At 35.5% G+C, this 17,136-nt stretch overlaps 1 protein-coding gene across 2 annotated transcripts in view; it reads right to left on the bottom strand.

Annotated features, from left to right (window-relative positions):
• The window catches only part of LOC129762432 (chloride intracellular channel exc-4), a 115,555-nt gene that overhangs the window by 21,337 nt on the left and 77,082 nt on the right, over window positions 1-17,136 (bottom strand). For both annotated transcript variants that reach the window (XM_055760671.1, XM_055760677.1), the window contains exons 2-5: window positions 11,434-11,535; window positions 620-784; window positions 322-564; window positions 139-249 (exon numbers count right to left, since the gene is read on the bottom strand). In XM_055760671.1, the coding sequence (XP_055616646.1) occupies window positions 139-249; window positions 322-564; window positions 620-784; window positions 11,434-11,535 (621 nt within the window). The remainder of the gene's footprint in view (window positions 1-138; window positions 250-321; window positions 565-619; window positions 785-11,433; window positions 11,536-17,136) is intronic.

The raw sequence follows: 17,136 nt of genomic DNA, 5'->3' as shown, positions 1-17,136 counted from the left end.
AATAACAAGAAAAAACAAATAAATGAGAGAAGAACAATGATTGAATGAGCGTTTTTTGTTGTGTTCTTTGGTGTTGACTAATAAAGACATTTGAAGTGCTGGGCGAAGCAACAAGCATGGCTCCAGTCTCTATCTCACCTGCTGCAGTTTGTAGTGATTGATGATATCCTGATCGGCGGGACAGGACTGCGTGAAGGCATCCAGCTGGTACATGTGGTACATATATCGCCACAAGGCGGTAAGGTGTTTCTAAAAAATAGTAAATGTTATAGAGTATTTTTTTCGAGGGTGTGAGTGGAATATAGTCCAAGGGACTCTCACTGGTATTTCAAAGTCGACAAAATATTTTCCGGCCACCCGGATGTGCTGCAGCCGGGGCATCAGCTCGCAATCGAAACAGCACATGGTGTCCCCGGTCAGGAAGCGAGTTCCCCGCGTTACCAAATGGTCGTTGATCTTCCGCAGATGCGTCAGCAGTGCGTTGTTCTTGTGTTCGTCCTTCTTGACCAGCATCAGCTTGAGCTTGGAGTACAGGTTCTCGATCAGGGTGGCCACTTCTTTGTCCTGTCATGAGAAATTGATCAATCAGGGTCACACGGATAGACAATCTCTGACTAACCTGCACGAAAAGATTGTAACCACCGGGCACTGACTTCATGATGTGTCGTTCGATTTTATCATTCTCAAGAATGGCGAGTCCGTTATCGATCAGAATCGGTGGATGTGTTGCCTCGAAGTTTGTACGGAAATCGGGAGGCGGCTTCTGCATGTCCACTGTGGTGACCTGCGGGAAGTAAAGTTGAAAAGCAGTTAGTGGCACGTTTGTTTGCCATTATTACACAAGCGTTCCCCGTCGCATGTGCAACAAAATCCGTATGCATAATATCAGAACTAATGTGCGCGCTTGGACGGAATTGACATATTGCAAGTGGGGTTTTTTCTAACCTATGGCGAAACACAAATCATCAAATCAACTTATCTGAGAACTCTCAGAGCCAAGAAGCTGAAGGCGATGCAGCATCAGCAATTCATCATCTTGGATGAATGAGAACCCAGAGGAAATCTATCAGAATGAGTTTTTTTTCATTACAAAATAAATAATTCCAAACACATCGCAAGTCAGCAGCATCGACATCGACAAACACCATCAGATGGAAGAGTGGCTAAATTTAGCCAGCTGATTTAATACAGTCAAGTGTTTTCTCGAACGTATTCCGGCGAATAGAATGATGGATAGGCGAACCTTATCATTCAAACTGCACATCAAACTCAGACATATACGACTAGGAAATTCGAGCTTACTGAGTCGATGCATGTTTAGACACGAAAAAGCAAGCTCCGTGTAGTTTCTTCGGAATAGGAAAACTAGTAAACAACCCGTCAACAATCGCTACCGAGCTCGAAGGCCGTCTCGCTAACTAGCATGTGCTGCTTCCGTCATTCGCCACGGTGGTCACTGCGGTTGTTAATTACCTCATACGAGTTCTTTTCACTCAACTTTACAACCAGACTTTCTCCCCTTCTGTTACGCATTTACCAATTTTGCAATATTTTTGTTTATTTGATATTTGCGTCCTCCCCAGGGGACGCGGACGGATGCATTAGTACGAGTGACCTCCAAAACATTCGAACGGAGCGGCGGCGTTAATGAACAGATGGCACCCCGAACACACTTCTATTGCTTTCCCCTCGCCCTACGAAATGACCTTTGCCAAGGGGCGGATGGTAACAACAGAAAACGAGGTTACGTCACGGCTTTTCTTGGGTATTTTTTCGACGCCCGAGGTTGCCATTCAAAAAGAAAACGACCAGCCATTAGCAAAGTTCCGTTGTTTTGTTTACAACCAAATCTCTGTTTCTGCACACGGCCCGCCCCGGCGTTGCACGCGAGAGTGATGTCATCTTCGCTGGGCTTCGGTGGTTTTACGCGCCGCCATAAGGCAGTATAATAATTATCGTGGAATTTTGTGGCCTAGCGCATTTTTACTGCCAATTTCCTGGCAATGTGCGCAATGGATTGATAAAGGTTTCTTTCGCACTCAAGAGGCATGATGAGTGTCTCATCGAACAAGCAAATAGCAGATGGTTCTGCTTCTATGGAAAAAATCGTATCCCCGAAAAGTCGCCTGAAGATCCGATCCGTAATGGGTAAATCTAGTGCAATCTATCCATGTAAAGGATGTGCCACATCAAATTGCATCACGGAAAAAACGCTGTAGAAATTTAATTTTTAGGAATTATATCTTCAGCTTTCGCTTATAATCAGATAAGAGTGTATAGATCACGTTGGCCATGCTTCACTGTCAATTTTTCGTAAATTTGGAAAAATGTCGTCGAACGAAAAAGAGCGTCGTGAATTAATCCTGCGCACTCATTTCGAGAATCCGGAGTTGTCACATCGGGACATCGGTAAGATGCTGGGAATCGTCCAATCCACGGACAGCAGAGTACTAAAACGATACTTCGAGAACCTAACCATCGACCGGAAGGTGAAGAACGGCAAAAATGGATGCTTCGTCAGTGAAAAAGATCACAAGCGCGTAGTTAAGCAGTTCAGACGTGATCCGAGAAGTTCGGCCCGGGATGTCGCCAATAAGCTGAATTTGTCAAGTTCATTCGTCCAGCGGACCAAGCAGCGGGAGGGCCTGCGTACATACAAGGTTCAGAAGGCTCCTAACCGCGACGAAAGGCAAAACATGGTGGGGAAGACGCGAGCCCGGAAGCTGTACACCGAAATGCTGACGAAGCCGCATTGCCTGGTAATGGACGACGAAACCTACATCAAAGCGGACTTTCGTCAGCTGCCGGGCCTGTTGTTCTTCTCCGCAGAGGACAAATTCAGCGTTCCGGAGAAGATTCGCAAGCAGAAACTATCCAAGTTTGCCAAAAAGTACATGGTGTGGCAAGCGATCTGCTCTTGCGGAAAGCGGAGCGCCCCCTTCGTGATGACCGGCACGGTAAACGGGCAGGTTTACCTTGAGGAGTGCCTACAGAAGCGCTTACTACCACTATTGAAGCAGCACGAGGGCCCGACCATCTTCTGGCCGGATTTCGCTTCGTGCCACTATTCAAAGGACGTGTTGGAGTGGTACGAAGCCAACGGGGTCACCTTCGTGCCAAAGGAAATGAACCCGCCCAACGCGCCGGAGCTTCGCCCAATAGAGAAATATTGGGCGATTATGAAGCAGGCCCTCCGGTAGAACCCAAAAGTTGTCAAATCGGAGGCGGACTTCAAGAGAAAATGAATTTCTGTTAAAAAAAAACTATAACCTGACGTTGTACAGAACCTTATGGACGGGGTAAAGAGGAAGGTGCGAGCATACGGGCTTGGGCTCGAAGTATGAATAAAAAGAAAATGCCAAAAGTTGTTTAATAGTTTTTATTTTACTGTCTAAAATTTTCAAAATGATCGGTCTTTTCGGCGAATTTCTACAGCGTTTTTTCCGTGATGCAATTTGATGTGACACACCCTTTATACTAGTTATTTTTTTTTCCAAAATATATACTTTTTATTAAGGCACATGTGGCGTTAGCCTGACGGGGCCGGAAGTCCAATATTTTGACAATTTTTGTCTTACAACTATGTTAGTAATATGTAACCGATTACTCGCGGTTGGCTCGAGGTTAGTATTACAAGTGTTCTCATAATTGGTATGTTGCAGTCTTCGATGCTCTGTACGTGTGCCCGACACGGGATACTTCCTATTGGGATGCAGCTGACCATTAATCAGCAACGCCCCCCTAGTCCAGTGTCTTAGAATATCAACAAATATTCACGAGAAATGAATATGATTTTGTTCCAGTGTAAATAACTTTTTTTCAGCTTGAAACACACTGCCCTCATTATATTGATGACAATAACAAACGAGTTCATTTTGTTCATATTCTTGTTGCATGAACAAATTTGCTACAATGAATGAATGCGACATTGAGTGGGGTTCATAACTTCGCTGTTATTTATAGTTTGGATATCAAAAGCAACAAACTGATACTCATCACATCCGAAACGATATTCGTTCTGGCAGTGAATTTAAGTTCAAAATAAATTTTATTTGGCGAGACGGTAGCAACGGCATATGCAGAATGGATACAACGAGTGGTTTTAGCTACCGTCAAGTCATTTGCGACATCGGGAATTTCATAAGGTATTTCCGATTATGGCATCCAGCAACTGCAAAACCCAACCGCACACAACAGCTTCAGGTTAGAAGTTAACAACAGCTGATATTCAGTTGGCTGAAATGAAATTCAGTTCTGACGTTTCCGATAATCAAAATGAAAATGACACTGGTTGGAAAAAAAAAACATCAAAACATATTGAAGGACAAAAGTTCATTTGCTCATATTCAATGGTTGCCTGGATCTGAAATTTTAATTTTCGTTTGGAATATATAGGTTTTCGATGCAACCTAGCCCGAAAATCTATGCATTTGATCTTAGCGAAGATGATTTTTTCCAACACTGCCCTAGTCTGTACCCCATATCTAGCGTGGTGCGTCTTTCTCGACTCGAGGAATCCAGGATAGAATGGTCACTAGCCGGCGCAATCATCAGCTCGTGTAGAGTTGTCATGAGCGGTACAACCTTTGGCTCTTGTTGAATGATCAGTGGACTGCACAACCTTCGGCCCGTGCATCTGTAAAGAGTGTGTGTATGTAGTCAGTTGATTTCCATATATCAATCTCCGAAATGACCCAACAAACTCAATATAAGAACTAGAGGATTGATCTAAACTCTTCAAAGGTTTGCCGATAGAGTTTTGCTCAAAGGTACGTTTCAAAAAATCTCAAAGTTTTCCAAAGTATCGCCACTTCACTAGTTAAACATTTTTGCCATCACCTAGACGATGAAGCAATATAGCGAAAAGATTGGGCGAAAATCGCCAGGTCAATCCATTCAGTAGCCTCTAGCCTTGAAAAAGGGCCATTTTAGAAGATTTTTACAGAAGGTCTTTGGGAACCGTTCAGTAAGACACGTTTAGTAAAACACGCAACGCATTTGGCTACGAAGACCCTCAATCCCCCCCTTCCCTAACCAAGCCATGTTACATCGACCGAAATAAAATTTTATCAGAATTTCGGAAGCGAGTTTATAACACATTCACCCGAATTCCGCAAAATCCTATCCACCCGCCCACTCACTCCTTCTGATCAAATAAAAAAATTCCGTTCCAAAAATATACACTCGACTGAACAATTTTAGGGGAACAGAGTGCGAGTTCAAAATTTCTAGATGATTTCTGAAATTCTGTAGCTTTGTGAAAAAGCAAATCTAAGTATGAACATGGAATGCATATCATTTTGAAGCTTAAACATTCAAATTTTAGAATAACTTGTGAACAATTTTTTTTTATCATGGTGTGATGGGCAAATAGTGCGCAAGAAAAATCGCGAAAGAATAGAAAATTGATTTCTATTCCTTTGCTATTGCTTGACCTAAGTCAATAACAAATCCAATTTATTTCATCAATCAGTTTTCATTTGAATCCTATAACGTTTCTGTATGGCCATTCAATAACGAGATATTTTTGTTTAAATTTAAAAAAAAAGATCCTTCGTATTTGGTGATGAATATTTCAATACATAATGATCGCACCACAAATCCAATGGCAATTTTGAAAACTCCATTGAATTCGTGTACTAGGATAATTTGTTACTTCGACGAAAAAAAAATTTAATTTATTTGCATCGATTTTAAAAAAGTGTCAAAACAAGTTTTTTATAGTACAGGTCGGACTCTATTATATACAAACTCGATTATATACAGACTCGATTATATACAATTTTGGACTCAATTATATACAGTTCGGATTTTTTTTTTTTATTTCAAATATGGCTTATTTCATGAAAAAATGTAACCTTTCAACGTTAAGGTGAAGTTTAAGTGGCTATTATATGTACAGTGGGGTAAAAATCGTGATTTATGAAGATTTTGCTTGAATTTTCACAGGAATTGTTTATATCGATATTGCAGCAAAATAAAAAAGATTGAAGTTGTGCGTCAAAGAACAAATAGTAGAGCGGTTAAAAAACTTCAATTTAATTGATAGAAACAATCAAATTTTCAAAAATATTATTAAAATCCACTAATTTAGTTGTTCCACTACAATATCCTGTACTAAATTTCCTCATCTTTCAAATGAAAGCATCCGAATCGTCTTCCGTAGGGTACTTTTTAATGTAAAGCCAGTATGAAGCAACAGGGCCCGAAACAAAAAAAAAAGTTCTATAACTCTGTCATTGTTCAAATTCGAACATATGCGTAGGAGGATTTTTTTCACCAAATACGATCGTCTATCATCTCCTGAGAGAGTCTGGATAAATTTATTTTTTTCATTTGAGAAAGGTGTTTTCTGACTTTAAGGAGATGAATCAAAAATCAAATTCCTCTTCTATTTTCAAAAAATGAAAAATACAAATGAAGAAAAAAAAATTGTTGTTACTCGATTATATACAGTGAAATGAAATCAAAAACTTTATATAATCGAGTCCGCGCTGTATTTTACAAAATCTAATTCATAAAATTAGTGAAACAAAATTTAAATTTCAATAAAATTATGAAATTTGTTAAAATTGTGAGGAAATTCGTGAAAAAAATTATAGGTTTTGTGAAAATCCGTATTACATGTGGAAAAATCATACAATTTTTCAAAAATTGTAAAACTTGAAAGAAACCATAAAACTCACAAAAAATAGTTGATTAGAATAGTTGATGAAATAATTCATAAATTAATAAAAATTCGTAAAATTAATAAAAGCCATTAAAAAATTTCAAAATTTGTTAAATTTCGTAAAATTATAAAATTCGTTAACATTATTAAAGTTAATTAAAATTCATAAACTTTATAAACGTTCCTGAAATTCGCAAAAATGTTTAAATTACATGAATTTGTAAAAATATATAGGAACTATAAAAGTTCATTAAATTCCTAAAAAATCATACAATTCTTTATTAAAAAAAATATATAAAAAACCTTATTTTGTTAAAATTCACAAAATTTATAAAACTCATTACACTCGTATCATTCACAAAAGTTCGTAAAATTAATAAAATTCGCTAATTTTTTTGTTAAATTGTAAAAAAAAATTGTGAACCTAGTAAAAAAAACATTCATAAAACTCGTCAAAACTAGTTAAGTTAAAATGAATAAAATTCGTTAAAATTAATAAGATTAGTAAATTTTCCAAAAATTTGTTAAAATATAAACATTTTTAAAAGAAATTCGTAAAACATTATAAGCTAATAGAAGTCATCAAATTCGTTCGTTGAAATTTGTGAAAATCAAAATTTGTAAAACTCAAAATTCATCACTTAAAATTCTTGAAATTCGTAAAAATTCATAAAATTATTCAAAATTAATATAATTCATACAAGTTATGACAATTCCTTAAAATTTGTGAAACGTTTTCAAAATTAGTGAAAATTTATAAAATTTTGAAAAAAAAATCACAAAGATAATAAATTGAAAAATACAAAATTAATAAAAATCATAAAATTTATTAAAAGTTATATTATTTGTAAGAAAAACCATATATATTTTTCAAAAATCATACATTATTTAAAAAGTCTTGAAATTTTCAAAAAATAATTAAAATCGTAAAAAATCGCTAAATTTGTAATAGTTCCTAAAAAAAACATTAAATTTGTTAAAATTCGTAAAATTTATAGAACTTGTTAAACTCGTATAATTCGCAAAAATTCATAAAAATTTATAAAATCTTACTATAAATAAAATCGCTAAAAAATAAAGCGCGGTCGTCGTGAACAGTCGTAAACGGTCGTAAATGGCCGTATTCTCGACGTAAACACAGATTGAGAGAGAGAGCAGTGAGCAGCTGCGTTGTGTTTTTTGTGAGACCGTGCGCGTCTGCGTCTATGCGTGTGTTCGTTTGTGTGTGCATGTGCGAGTATGTGTTTGTGTGTGCGTTGCGTGTGTGGGAGTCAGTGTGTGTTGTTGGTTGGTTGGTTGATGTAAACAAAAACAATGTGAGAGAGTGAGCAGTCAGCAGCTGCGATGTGTTTCTTCGTGTGTGAGACTCTGCATGCGTGCATGTGCGTACATGTGTTTGAGTGTGCGTTTCTTAGAGTAAAGAGAATAGAGAGTAGCGAGAATAGAGAGTAGAGAGAGTACAGAGTAGAGAATAGAGAGTGTAGAGAGAGTAGAGAGAGTAGAGAGAGTAGAGAGAGTAGAGCATAGAGAGAGTACAGAGTAGAGAGTAAAGAGGGAGTGGAGAGAGTAGAGAGTAGAGAGAGTACAGAGAGTAGAGAGAGTAAAGAGTAGAGAGAGTGGAGAGTAGAGAGAGTGGAGAGTAGAGAGAGTAGAGAGAGTACAGATAAGAGAGACAGTACAGAGAAAAGAGAGAGTAGACAGAGTAGAGAGTAAAGAGAGTACAGAGTAGAGAGAATGACGAGAATACAGAGTAAAGAGTAAAGAGAGAGTGAAGAGAGTAGAGAGTAGAGAGAGTAGAGAGTAGAGAGAGTAGAGAGTAGAAGTGGAGAGTGTAAAGAAAATAGAGAGTAGAGAGTAGAGAGAGTAGAGAAATTAGATAGAGTACAGAGTAGAGAGAGTAGAGAGTAGATAGTAGATAGAGTAGAGAGTACAGAGAGTAGAGAGTAGAGATTTTAAAATTAAGAGCAGAGAGTAGAGAGAAGAGAGAACAAAGTATAGAGTAGATAGTAGGAAATGGAGAGTAGAGAGTTGAAAGTTAAAGTAAAAGTTGAAAGAGCAACAATTAAACGCAGAGAAAGAGTAGAAGTTTAATACATTTGGACTAAAAAAAACATTGAATAAAAGAAAATAAAAAAGTTGCGAGAGTTTGTTCGAGACTTTGCGGTAAATTTATTAAAACATGGAATTGGGCCGCTAGTTCGTAAAATAAAAAAAAACCTTATAATTTTCTTTTTTTGAATCAATTTTTGTAAAAAAAAATTCATTAAATTCATAAAATTCGTTGAAAATCATAAAATTTGGAATTTTTCGAAAAAACTCAAAAAATTCGAAGTTTTTTCAATGAAATTCGTAAAAAATTATAAAGCTATTAAAAATTCATCAGATTTGTATAAATAGAAAATCATTATTTCAAAATTTGTGAAAATCAATATCCGTAAAACTCGAAATTCATTACATAACACTCATGAAATACGTTGAAATTCATAAAACCCATACAAGTTATATAATTCTTGAAAATTTGTTAACATTTATAAAACCATCGAAAATTTTGAAAATTTTGAAAAAAAATCACAAAATTAATCAAACTAAAAATTTAATAAATACAAAATTAATAATAAACATAAGATTTAGCAAAATTTCTAAAATAAAAAATTCGTGAAAACTCGTAACAAAAAATCATAAATTGTGTTGAAATTCATAGCACTTGTAAAACATCATACATTTCTCCAAAAATCATTTAAAATTCAGTAAAAACCTAATTAATCATAAACAATCATTAAATTTGTTGAAACTCATGAAAATAATAAAACTAGTTAAAATCGTACAATTCTCGAAAATTCGTGAAAATTTTAAAAATTCTTGAAATCAACAAACCCGTCAAAAAAAATCATAAAATAAATCTAAATTAAATCTAAATAAAGCTAAAATTCATTAAATTCATGGAATTCGTAAAAAAATATCAAACTAGTATAAAATCATCAAAATCGTAAACGATTATAAAATTCGTAAAAATCCATAAATTTTGTAAAAAATTATAAAATTAATTAACTTTCATAAAGTTTGTAAAAATTATGAAAATTATTAAAATTTGTGAACTACCTAAAATTCACAAAATATCCTAAAATTCGTGAAAATCTTTGCTATTCATAAAAAAATTATAAAAACATAATTTTAAGTCGTGTGACTCGATAATTTTTTACAACTCACAAAAATTCGTAAAATTCATAAAACCAGTCAAAAAAAAAATTAAAATTCGTGGAATTTTGTAAAAAAAAAAAATTCATAAAAATCTATAAAGTCTAAAAAGTAAAAATTCATAAAACTTGTAAAAATTTTTAAAATTTGTAAAAAAAAAATTAAAAACTTTATTATAAAAAAAATCTCATAAAATTGGAACGGGTTGGGAGCACATGCAGATGAGGCCAGAAATGTCGTATGCACCTATTATTTTCACCAATTGACTACTTTTTGGATTCCAAGTTGTTAGAGTTTTAGCAAGTTAAAACTAGTTAAATTCTCGAAAATTCGTAAAAACTTAAAAAATTCTTGAAATCATCAAACCCGTAAAAAAATAATGAAATAAATCGAAGTAAATCTAAAATTCAGTAAATTCTTGAAATTCGTAAAAAATCAATATCAAACTAATAAAAAATCATCAAAATCGTAGACGATTATAAAATTCGTAAAAATCCATAAATTTTGTAAAAAAATATAAAATTTAATATCTTTAATAAAGTTTGTAAAAATTATGATTATTAATATTTGTTTGTACCTAAAATTCACAAAATATGTTAAAATTCGTGAAAATCTTTGCTATTCATAAAAAAAAATTATAAAAACATAATTTTGAAAATAAATAAAAGTCATGAGACTCGATAATTTTTTACAACTCACAGAAATTCGTTAAAATTTATAAAATTCGTAAAATTCATAAAACAAGTCAAAAAAAAATTCAAATTCGTGGAATTTTGTAAAAAAAAATTTCGTAAAAATCTATAAAGTCTAAATAGTAAAAACTGATAAAACTTGAAAATTTTTTAAAAATTTGTAAAAACAAAATAGAAAAAACTTGATTTTAAAACATAAACCCGTTAAATTCGCACAAATTACAAAAAATCGTTAAATTTCATAAAATTCGTCAAATACACAAAATCTCTAGAAAATTAATAATAGGGAATTTATCAAATCTGTTGAAATTTATAAAGCTTGTAAATGTTCCGAAAATTCGAAAGAAAAAATCATGAAAAATTTTATAGTTAGTATAAATTTATATAATTCGTTCAAATTTATAAAGTTTGTAAAAATTACAAAAAAAGTGTCACTCATAAAAATTTTCAAAAACGTAAAAAAATCAGAATTCGGAAAAATTCATGCAGGAAACAAATTTGAATTTGAATATACCAAGGGGAAAACAACGGATTGGAACGGGTTGGGAGCATATGCAGATGAGGCCAGAAATGTCGTATGTACCTATTATTTTCACCAATTGACTACTTTTTAGATTCCAAATTGTCAAGTTTCAATAATCAATAATCAAGTTTCAAATATAATTAGAAAAAAATCGAAGTCTCTGATTAAGGGAGAAGTTTTCACCACGAACAACTTTTGAAAAACAACAAACGAATCGTAACTAAATTTCTACTGTCAGAATATATTGATGGCAACAATCATAGATATGGCGACAAGGAATGCTACTATAAAACAAACGAGCAGTGACTCCTAGTTTTAAATGATTTAAGTTTTACTACTTCTGTCTTACTTACCTTTAGACTGATTGTTTTTAGCTCTGCCAGCAGATATAAATCCATGAAATATTCCTGACAAAAAAGACATGCTCCCTTACGTCTTCCGTCTATTGTGGAGGCCTGAAAAAGAAAATTAAAGAAAATCACAATTACTACACTGATTACATTTACATGTAACATTGGCTATCATGTTTATGCAATTATACGGACGGATGTGAACCAATCGGAAACGAATAACAAACGTGATAAACTACTTCAAACATTACACATTGGTTTCCTCGACTCAAAACCTCGTACCGTATGGACTGCCACAAATTACGAGACTTTCTCGTTCGCACAAAACCCTACACTACTTATGCACGAACACACCAACATTTCGGAACCTTCAATTCACACCAAGCGGCTTATTCCATCAACCAAATCTCTTGACCCGCATCTCGCTAGGTCGATTTTTTATCATCTCGTGCAAGTCTGCCAAACCCTCCGCCGCCTCGGCTCTACCGAGTTTGTGGTCTCGCAGTAGTTCAGTAGGTTTGAAGTTTCGTACGCCTTGTACGAAATATAGGCAATGTTTTGCGCCAGACTCCACCTCCGAGTCAACCGATTGCAGCGAGAGACTCCGCGCGTAAACACAGCGCTTTCCGAGTCATGTGATAAATGTCAAGGAGAAGTTTATCCAACCCCAACAACCCCTCGTCGGAACGCGCCGCAGCTTTTATGCCTTTATGCTACATATGATTATGAGTCATTCATTCTGAATTCGGAACTCAGTAAGAACGATGCGCGATGTTTGTTGTTCCCATATGCGCGCTGTTATTACTTGTGAACCGATTCTGATCCTTGAAATGACAATCAACGATTCCGAGATAACGCAATAGAGGACACCATTGGCTATTTATCTGAACCAGCAATACTACTTTGGCGATTGGATCATTTCACTTCATTCGACTATTATGTTCGCTCTCTCTCCCGTCCGCGTTTCAAAGCGATATATTTTTCGCTGTTTTCGCTATGCATGCCCCAGCATGAAATATGATTTTACTTTCTATGATTGCTTTGTTTCTAGCTTAAGCTATTAACCTATGGGATATGATTAATGGTGACGGTTTCCAAGTGAAAGCGATTGGTGGGCTTGGTTTGACCGTAACTGGCAGAAATAAAAAAAGAAAAAAGATCCTCAAAGAACTAAAAACACCGACAAATTGTTCATAAACTGTGTATAATGATAATTTGTTATCGCGTTTATTTGTTTGCCTTTTATCTTATCACAGGCGATAAAAATCGCATCCTTCACAAATATTTCACACATTCGCTCCCAATAACTTCGCCGCGCAGCTAAAGTATCGTTGGTCCCACATATTGGAGCACAACATGCAGACGTGGAACGCGACATTTCCGAAGGCGACAGTCCAATTATGATATGGACTTCGAGCACTCACACTTGGGCCGCATTTTATGGGAGGTGCGAACGAATGCGTTATTTAGAGATCGTCTTTCCGTGCCCGCAGAGACAGGAGAGAGGGTGTCTGTTTGGAATGCAATTATCAATTAACTCCGAACATGCCGACGGCGACAGCTTTGCGCGGTTGATAAGGGTACCGAATTTGAAGGGTCGACACCATGTTCTTCATAATTGCCGTTATACAAATTCTGTTCCGTCGCAACATCTGTCAGCTATCTGGATTATAAACGATCATGAAGTGTTTATCTGGATATCGGGCCCTTGCCCTCGGTGTGGTTCTCCTGGATTGCGATATATCCACGATATTCGCACTTGGATTTTCGGCCCACTTGCTTTTCGCAAACAACGAATTCCAATATTTTTGGTATGGAAACACTTTATTTTTTATCAAAACGTAATTTCACACTCCAAAACTTTATTCTACAATACTATTTACAGCAATCTACTAACTCTTAATTCTTTGTAATTTGGTAAATTTCTCCACTCAATGACTATCTAACTATTCTCCTTAAGCTTGGGGTTATCAATAATTTCCTTTCTTTCCTATTATTCACACTTTCCCATTTCATTTCTCAGTGTTTTAGTGTTCGTGATTAAAGGTACCCACAATATAAAAATCTAGCCCATGCCGCAAAACTGATCATGTCAGAGGAATCCGTCTCCATAAAATCGCAGTGTATCCAACATGAAGTTTAAATTTTCTATCCGACTATTTTTAACATTCTAGATGCACTTCAAAAATTATTGTTCATTTAGAAATACACTCGACAAAAAAATTAGAGGAACAGAGTGCGGAATCGGAAATTTTAAGTGATTTTCGACATGCTGTAACTTCGTGAAAAATCACGCATATCGATGGGCATCATGCGCATCATTCTGAAGCTACAACTTTCAGGTATTAGAATATTTTACGTACATATTTTTTATGTTGGGATGTGTACGTGTAGTGGGCAAAAATATCGGAAAGAAATGAAAAATCAATTTTTGTTTGTGTTTTTAAGAATATTCTGGACTAACACAAATTTTTGCTAACCAACTCAATAGCAAATCCAATTAACCATATCAAGTTTTCATTTGGTTCCAAAAACGATTCTGTAGGACTTTCCCACACAGAGATATTTCAGTTTGAATGAAAAATTACCCCTTCGTCTTTGATGATGAATAATTCGATAAACAACCATCGCACCGCAAATCGAAAAGAAGTTTTGAAAACTCCAATAAATTCTGCACAAGGATAATTTGATACTTTGAAGAAAAAAAAATGAATTTTTTACATCGATTTCAAAAAAGTGCCAAAAACAGGATTTTAATAGTCCTTTGCAAAATCCACAGTAATTCTGCAAATATCGCAGTAAGTTCTAATGTTTGCAGGCAAATTTTTAGCCTAATGTATTCACTAAACATCTGTGAACTTTTCATATTGAACCGTTCAGTCGTTTTTTCTAGCCAATTTTTCAAAATTTGGAGTAAATTAGAGGAGCATTTAATCTCAAATCGTATCAGAAGTACAAAATCCTACACGACTCTCAGAACGAACGATTCGTATCTTTCGTTTTCATGCGTTTGATGATGCGCAATTTTTTTGTCGAGTGTATGTAGGCTCTTCTGTTATTGTTCTTGTCCCGCAAGAGGCCCGATAAAAATGCTCGAGAGCTATTTTGGGTGGTCGAATCCTAGTAACTAGGCTTGCTAATTATGTTCCAATGTATTTGTATGTAAACATTTACTTGATTAATTCTCGAGTAATGCAGAAATTTGTGTTTTATTTGTAGCCACCCCTAAGAGAGGGTGGAGGGGTATCTAACCACCATAGAAACATTCATTGCACCCTAAAGTTTCCATATGCCTAATTTGGTTTAATTTGCTTGATTAATTTCTCGGGTAATGCAAAAATTTGTGTTTCATTTGTACGGCAGCCCCCTCTAAGAGAGGGGGAAGGAGTATCTTAACACCATAGAAACATTTATTGCATCCTAAAACCTCCACATGCCAAATTTGGTTTCATTTGCTTGATTAATTCTCGAGTAATGCAGAAATTTGTGTTTCATTTGTATGGCAGCCCCCCCTTTGAGTTGGGGAAGGACTGTCTAACCATCATAGAAACATTTATTGCACCCTAAAACTTTCACATGCCAACTTTGGTTTCGTTTGATTGATTAATTTCCGAGTAATGCAAAAAATTGTGTTTCATTTGTATGGCAGCCCCCTCTAAGAGAGGGGGAAGGAGTATCTTATCACCATAGAAACATTTATTGTATCCTAAAACCTCCACATGCCAAATTTGGTTTCATTTGCTTGATTAATTCTCGAGTAATACAGAAATTTGTGTTTCATTTGTATGGCAGCCCCCCCTTTGAGTGGGGGAAGGACTGTCTAACCATCATAGAAACATTTATTGCACCCTAAAACTTTCACATGCCAACTTTGGTTTCGTTTGATTGATTAATTTCCGAGTAATGCAAAAAATTGTGTTTCATTTGTATGGCAGCCCCCTCTAAGAAAGGGGGAAGGAGTATCTTATCACCATAGAAACATTTATTGCATCCTAAAGCCTCCACATGCCAAATTTGGATTCATTTGCTTGATTAATTCTCGAGTAATGCAGAAATTTGTGTTTCATTTGTATGGCAGCCCCCCCTTTGAGTGGGGGAAGGACTGTCTAACCATCATAGAAACATTTATTGCACCCTAAAACTTTCACATGCCAACTTTGGTTTCGTTTGCTTGGTTAATTTCCGAGTAATGCAGAAATTTGTGTTTCATTTGTATGGCAGCCCCCCCTTAGAGAGGGGGGAGGGGTCTCAAAATATCACGAGAACCTTCCCCGGCCCCAAAAACCCCTACATACCAATTTTCATGTCGATCGGTTCAGTAGTTTCCGAGTCTATAAGAATCAGACAGACAGACAGACATCACTCCATTTTTATATATATAGATATATATATATATATATATATATATATATATATATATATATATATATATATATATATATATATATATATATATATATATATATATATATACATAAACATATAATTTGTTCCACAGATTTCAAACCAAGCGCCGTTCATATATAAATTCTGAATATTTAGTAGTTATAGAACGTATTCCATTACAGAGGTAAATTGTTCCCATGACAATCTGCTTTTTATGTTTCATATCAATAGTACACCCAGGTTTTTTCACGCGGAGGATACGCCTCGTAAAAAAAACCGCGTGAATTGGAAAATCCGCGTTAATTCGAACATCCGCGTAAAAAAAACCGCATTATTTTAAAAATCCGCGTAAAAAACCATGTCACCTAATGATAGATAGCAAATGGGACTCTCCTCACGTAAAACAGAAATAAAAAGTTGAGTGTTGATCTCTTCCGAAAACCCGTAGTGTTTCCTGCCATTTAGTTGGTTTAAGCTACCAGTCTATAGTTCGGTTTTCCTCACGAATGAGATCATCTGCTGTTGTCAGAAGATTCCCTTGTGATTTGTACACTCTACTGCCGATGCACGTGCACGTGTTGGACCGTCCAGAGCTAAGTAGACAGAAAAAGACGTTCGCGAATCGCTGCCCGTTAAAACCCCGTCCAGTTGTACCGCCCGGTGAGCTTCCCGTTATCCAACACCCAACATTGGCGTAAGAATCGTGATAAGGTGCGGCACTAATTTCCTTCATAAGCGCTAAGCTCCATTACAAACACTAATTACCGTAATATGCTCTGAGTGAGTCTAAGGAAGAAATGTGAGCTGAGGAAGAGACGTGATATTGCACCGCGTTAATTGGAAAATCCGCGTAAAAAAACCTCGTGAAAAAAACCGCGCAAAAACCGTGTAAAGAACACCTGGGTGTATAATAAAAACAGAGTTTTGAGCGTCAACTTGAAATTGAATTGAAAGAATGCATCAAAATCAAAGGACATTTCAAATAGAAAACTTCGAATATTATATAATAACTATTATAATACGTTGAGTAAGTAGCAGATCTTGATATTACAATCGTAGACTCTCTCTGGCGATAACACGTCATCTCAGAATGCATTTCTTATTCGTGCGTTTCATTGAACACGACAAAATCTAGACACACAACAAATTCGAACAAACGAAAAAAAAACTCGAACGCACAAAAAAGCATCCGAACACTTAAAAAAAATTAGACACAAAAATGAGAACAAAAAAACGAAACAACAGGACACAATCCAAAAATGACCGGACACACGAAATAAAGTACTGACACTCAGACAAATTCGGACACAAAAAAAATCG

This window comes from Toxorhynchites rutilus, chromosome 1 (genome assembly GCF_029784135.1).
Source record: "Toxorhynchites rutilus septentrionalis strain SRP chromosome 1, ASM2978413v1, whole genome shotgun sequence".
Lineage (NCBI taxonomy): Eukaryota > Metazoa > Arthropoda > Insecta > Diptera > Culicidae > Toxorhynchites > Toxorhynchites rutilus.
This window is presented reverse-complemented; position numbering and strand designations above follow the sequence as displayed.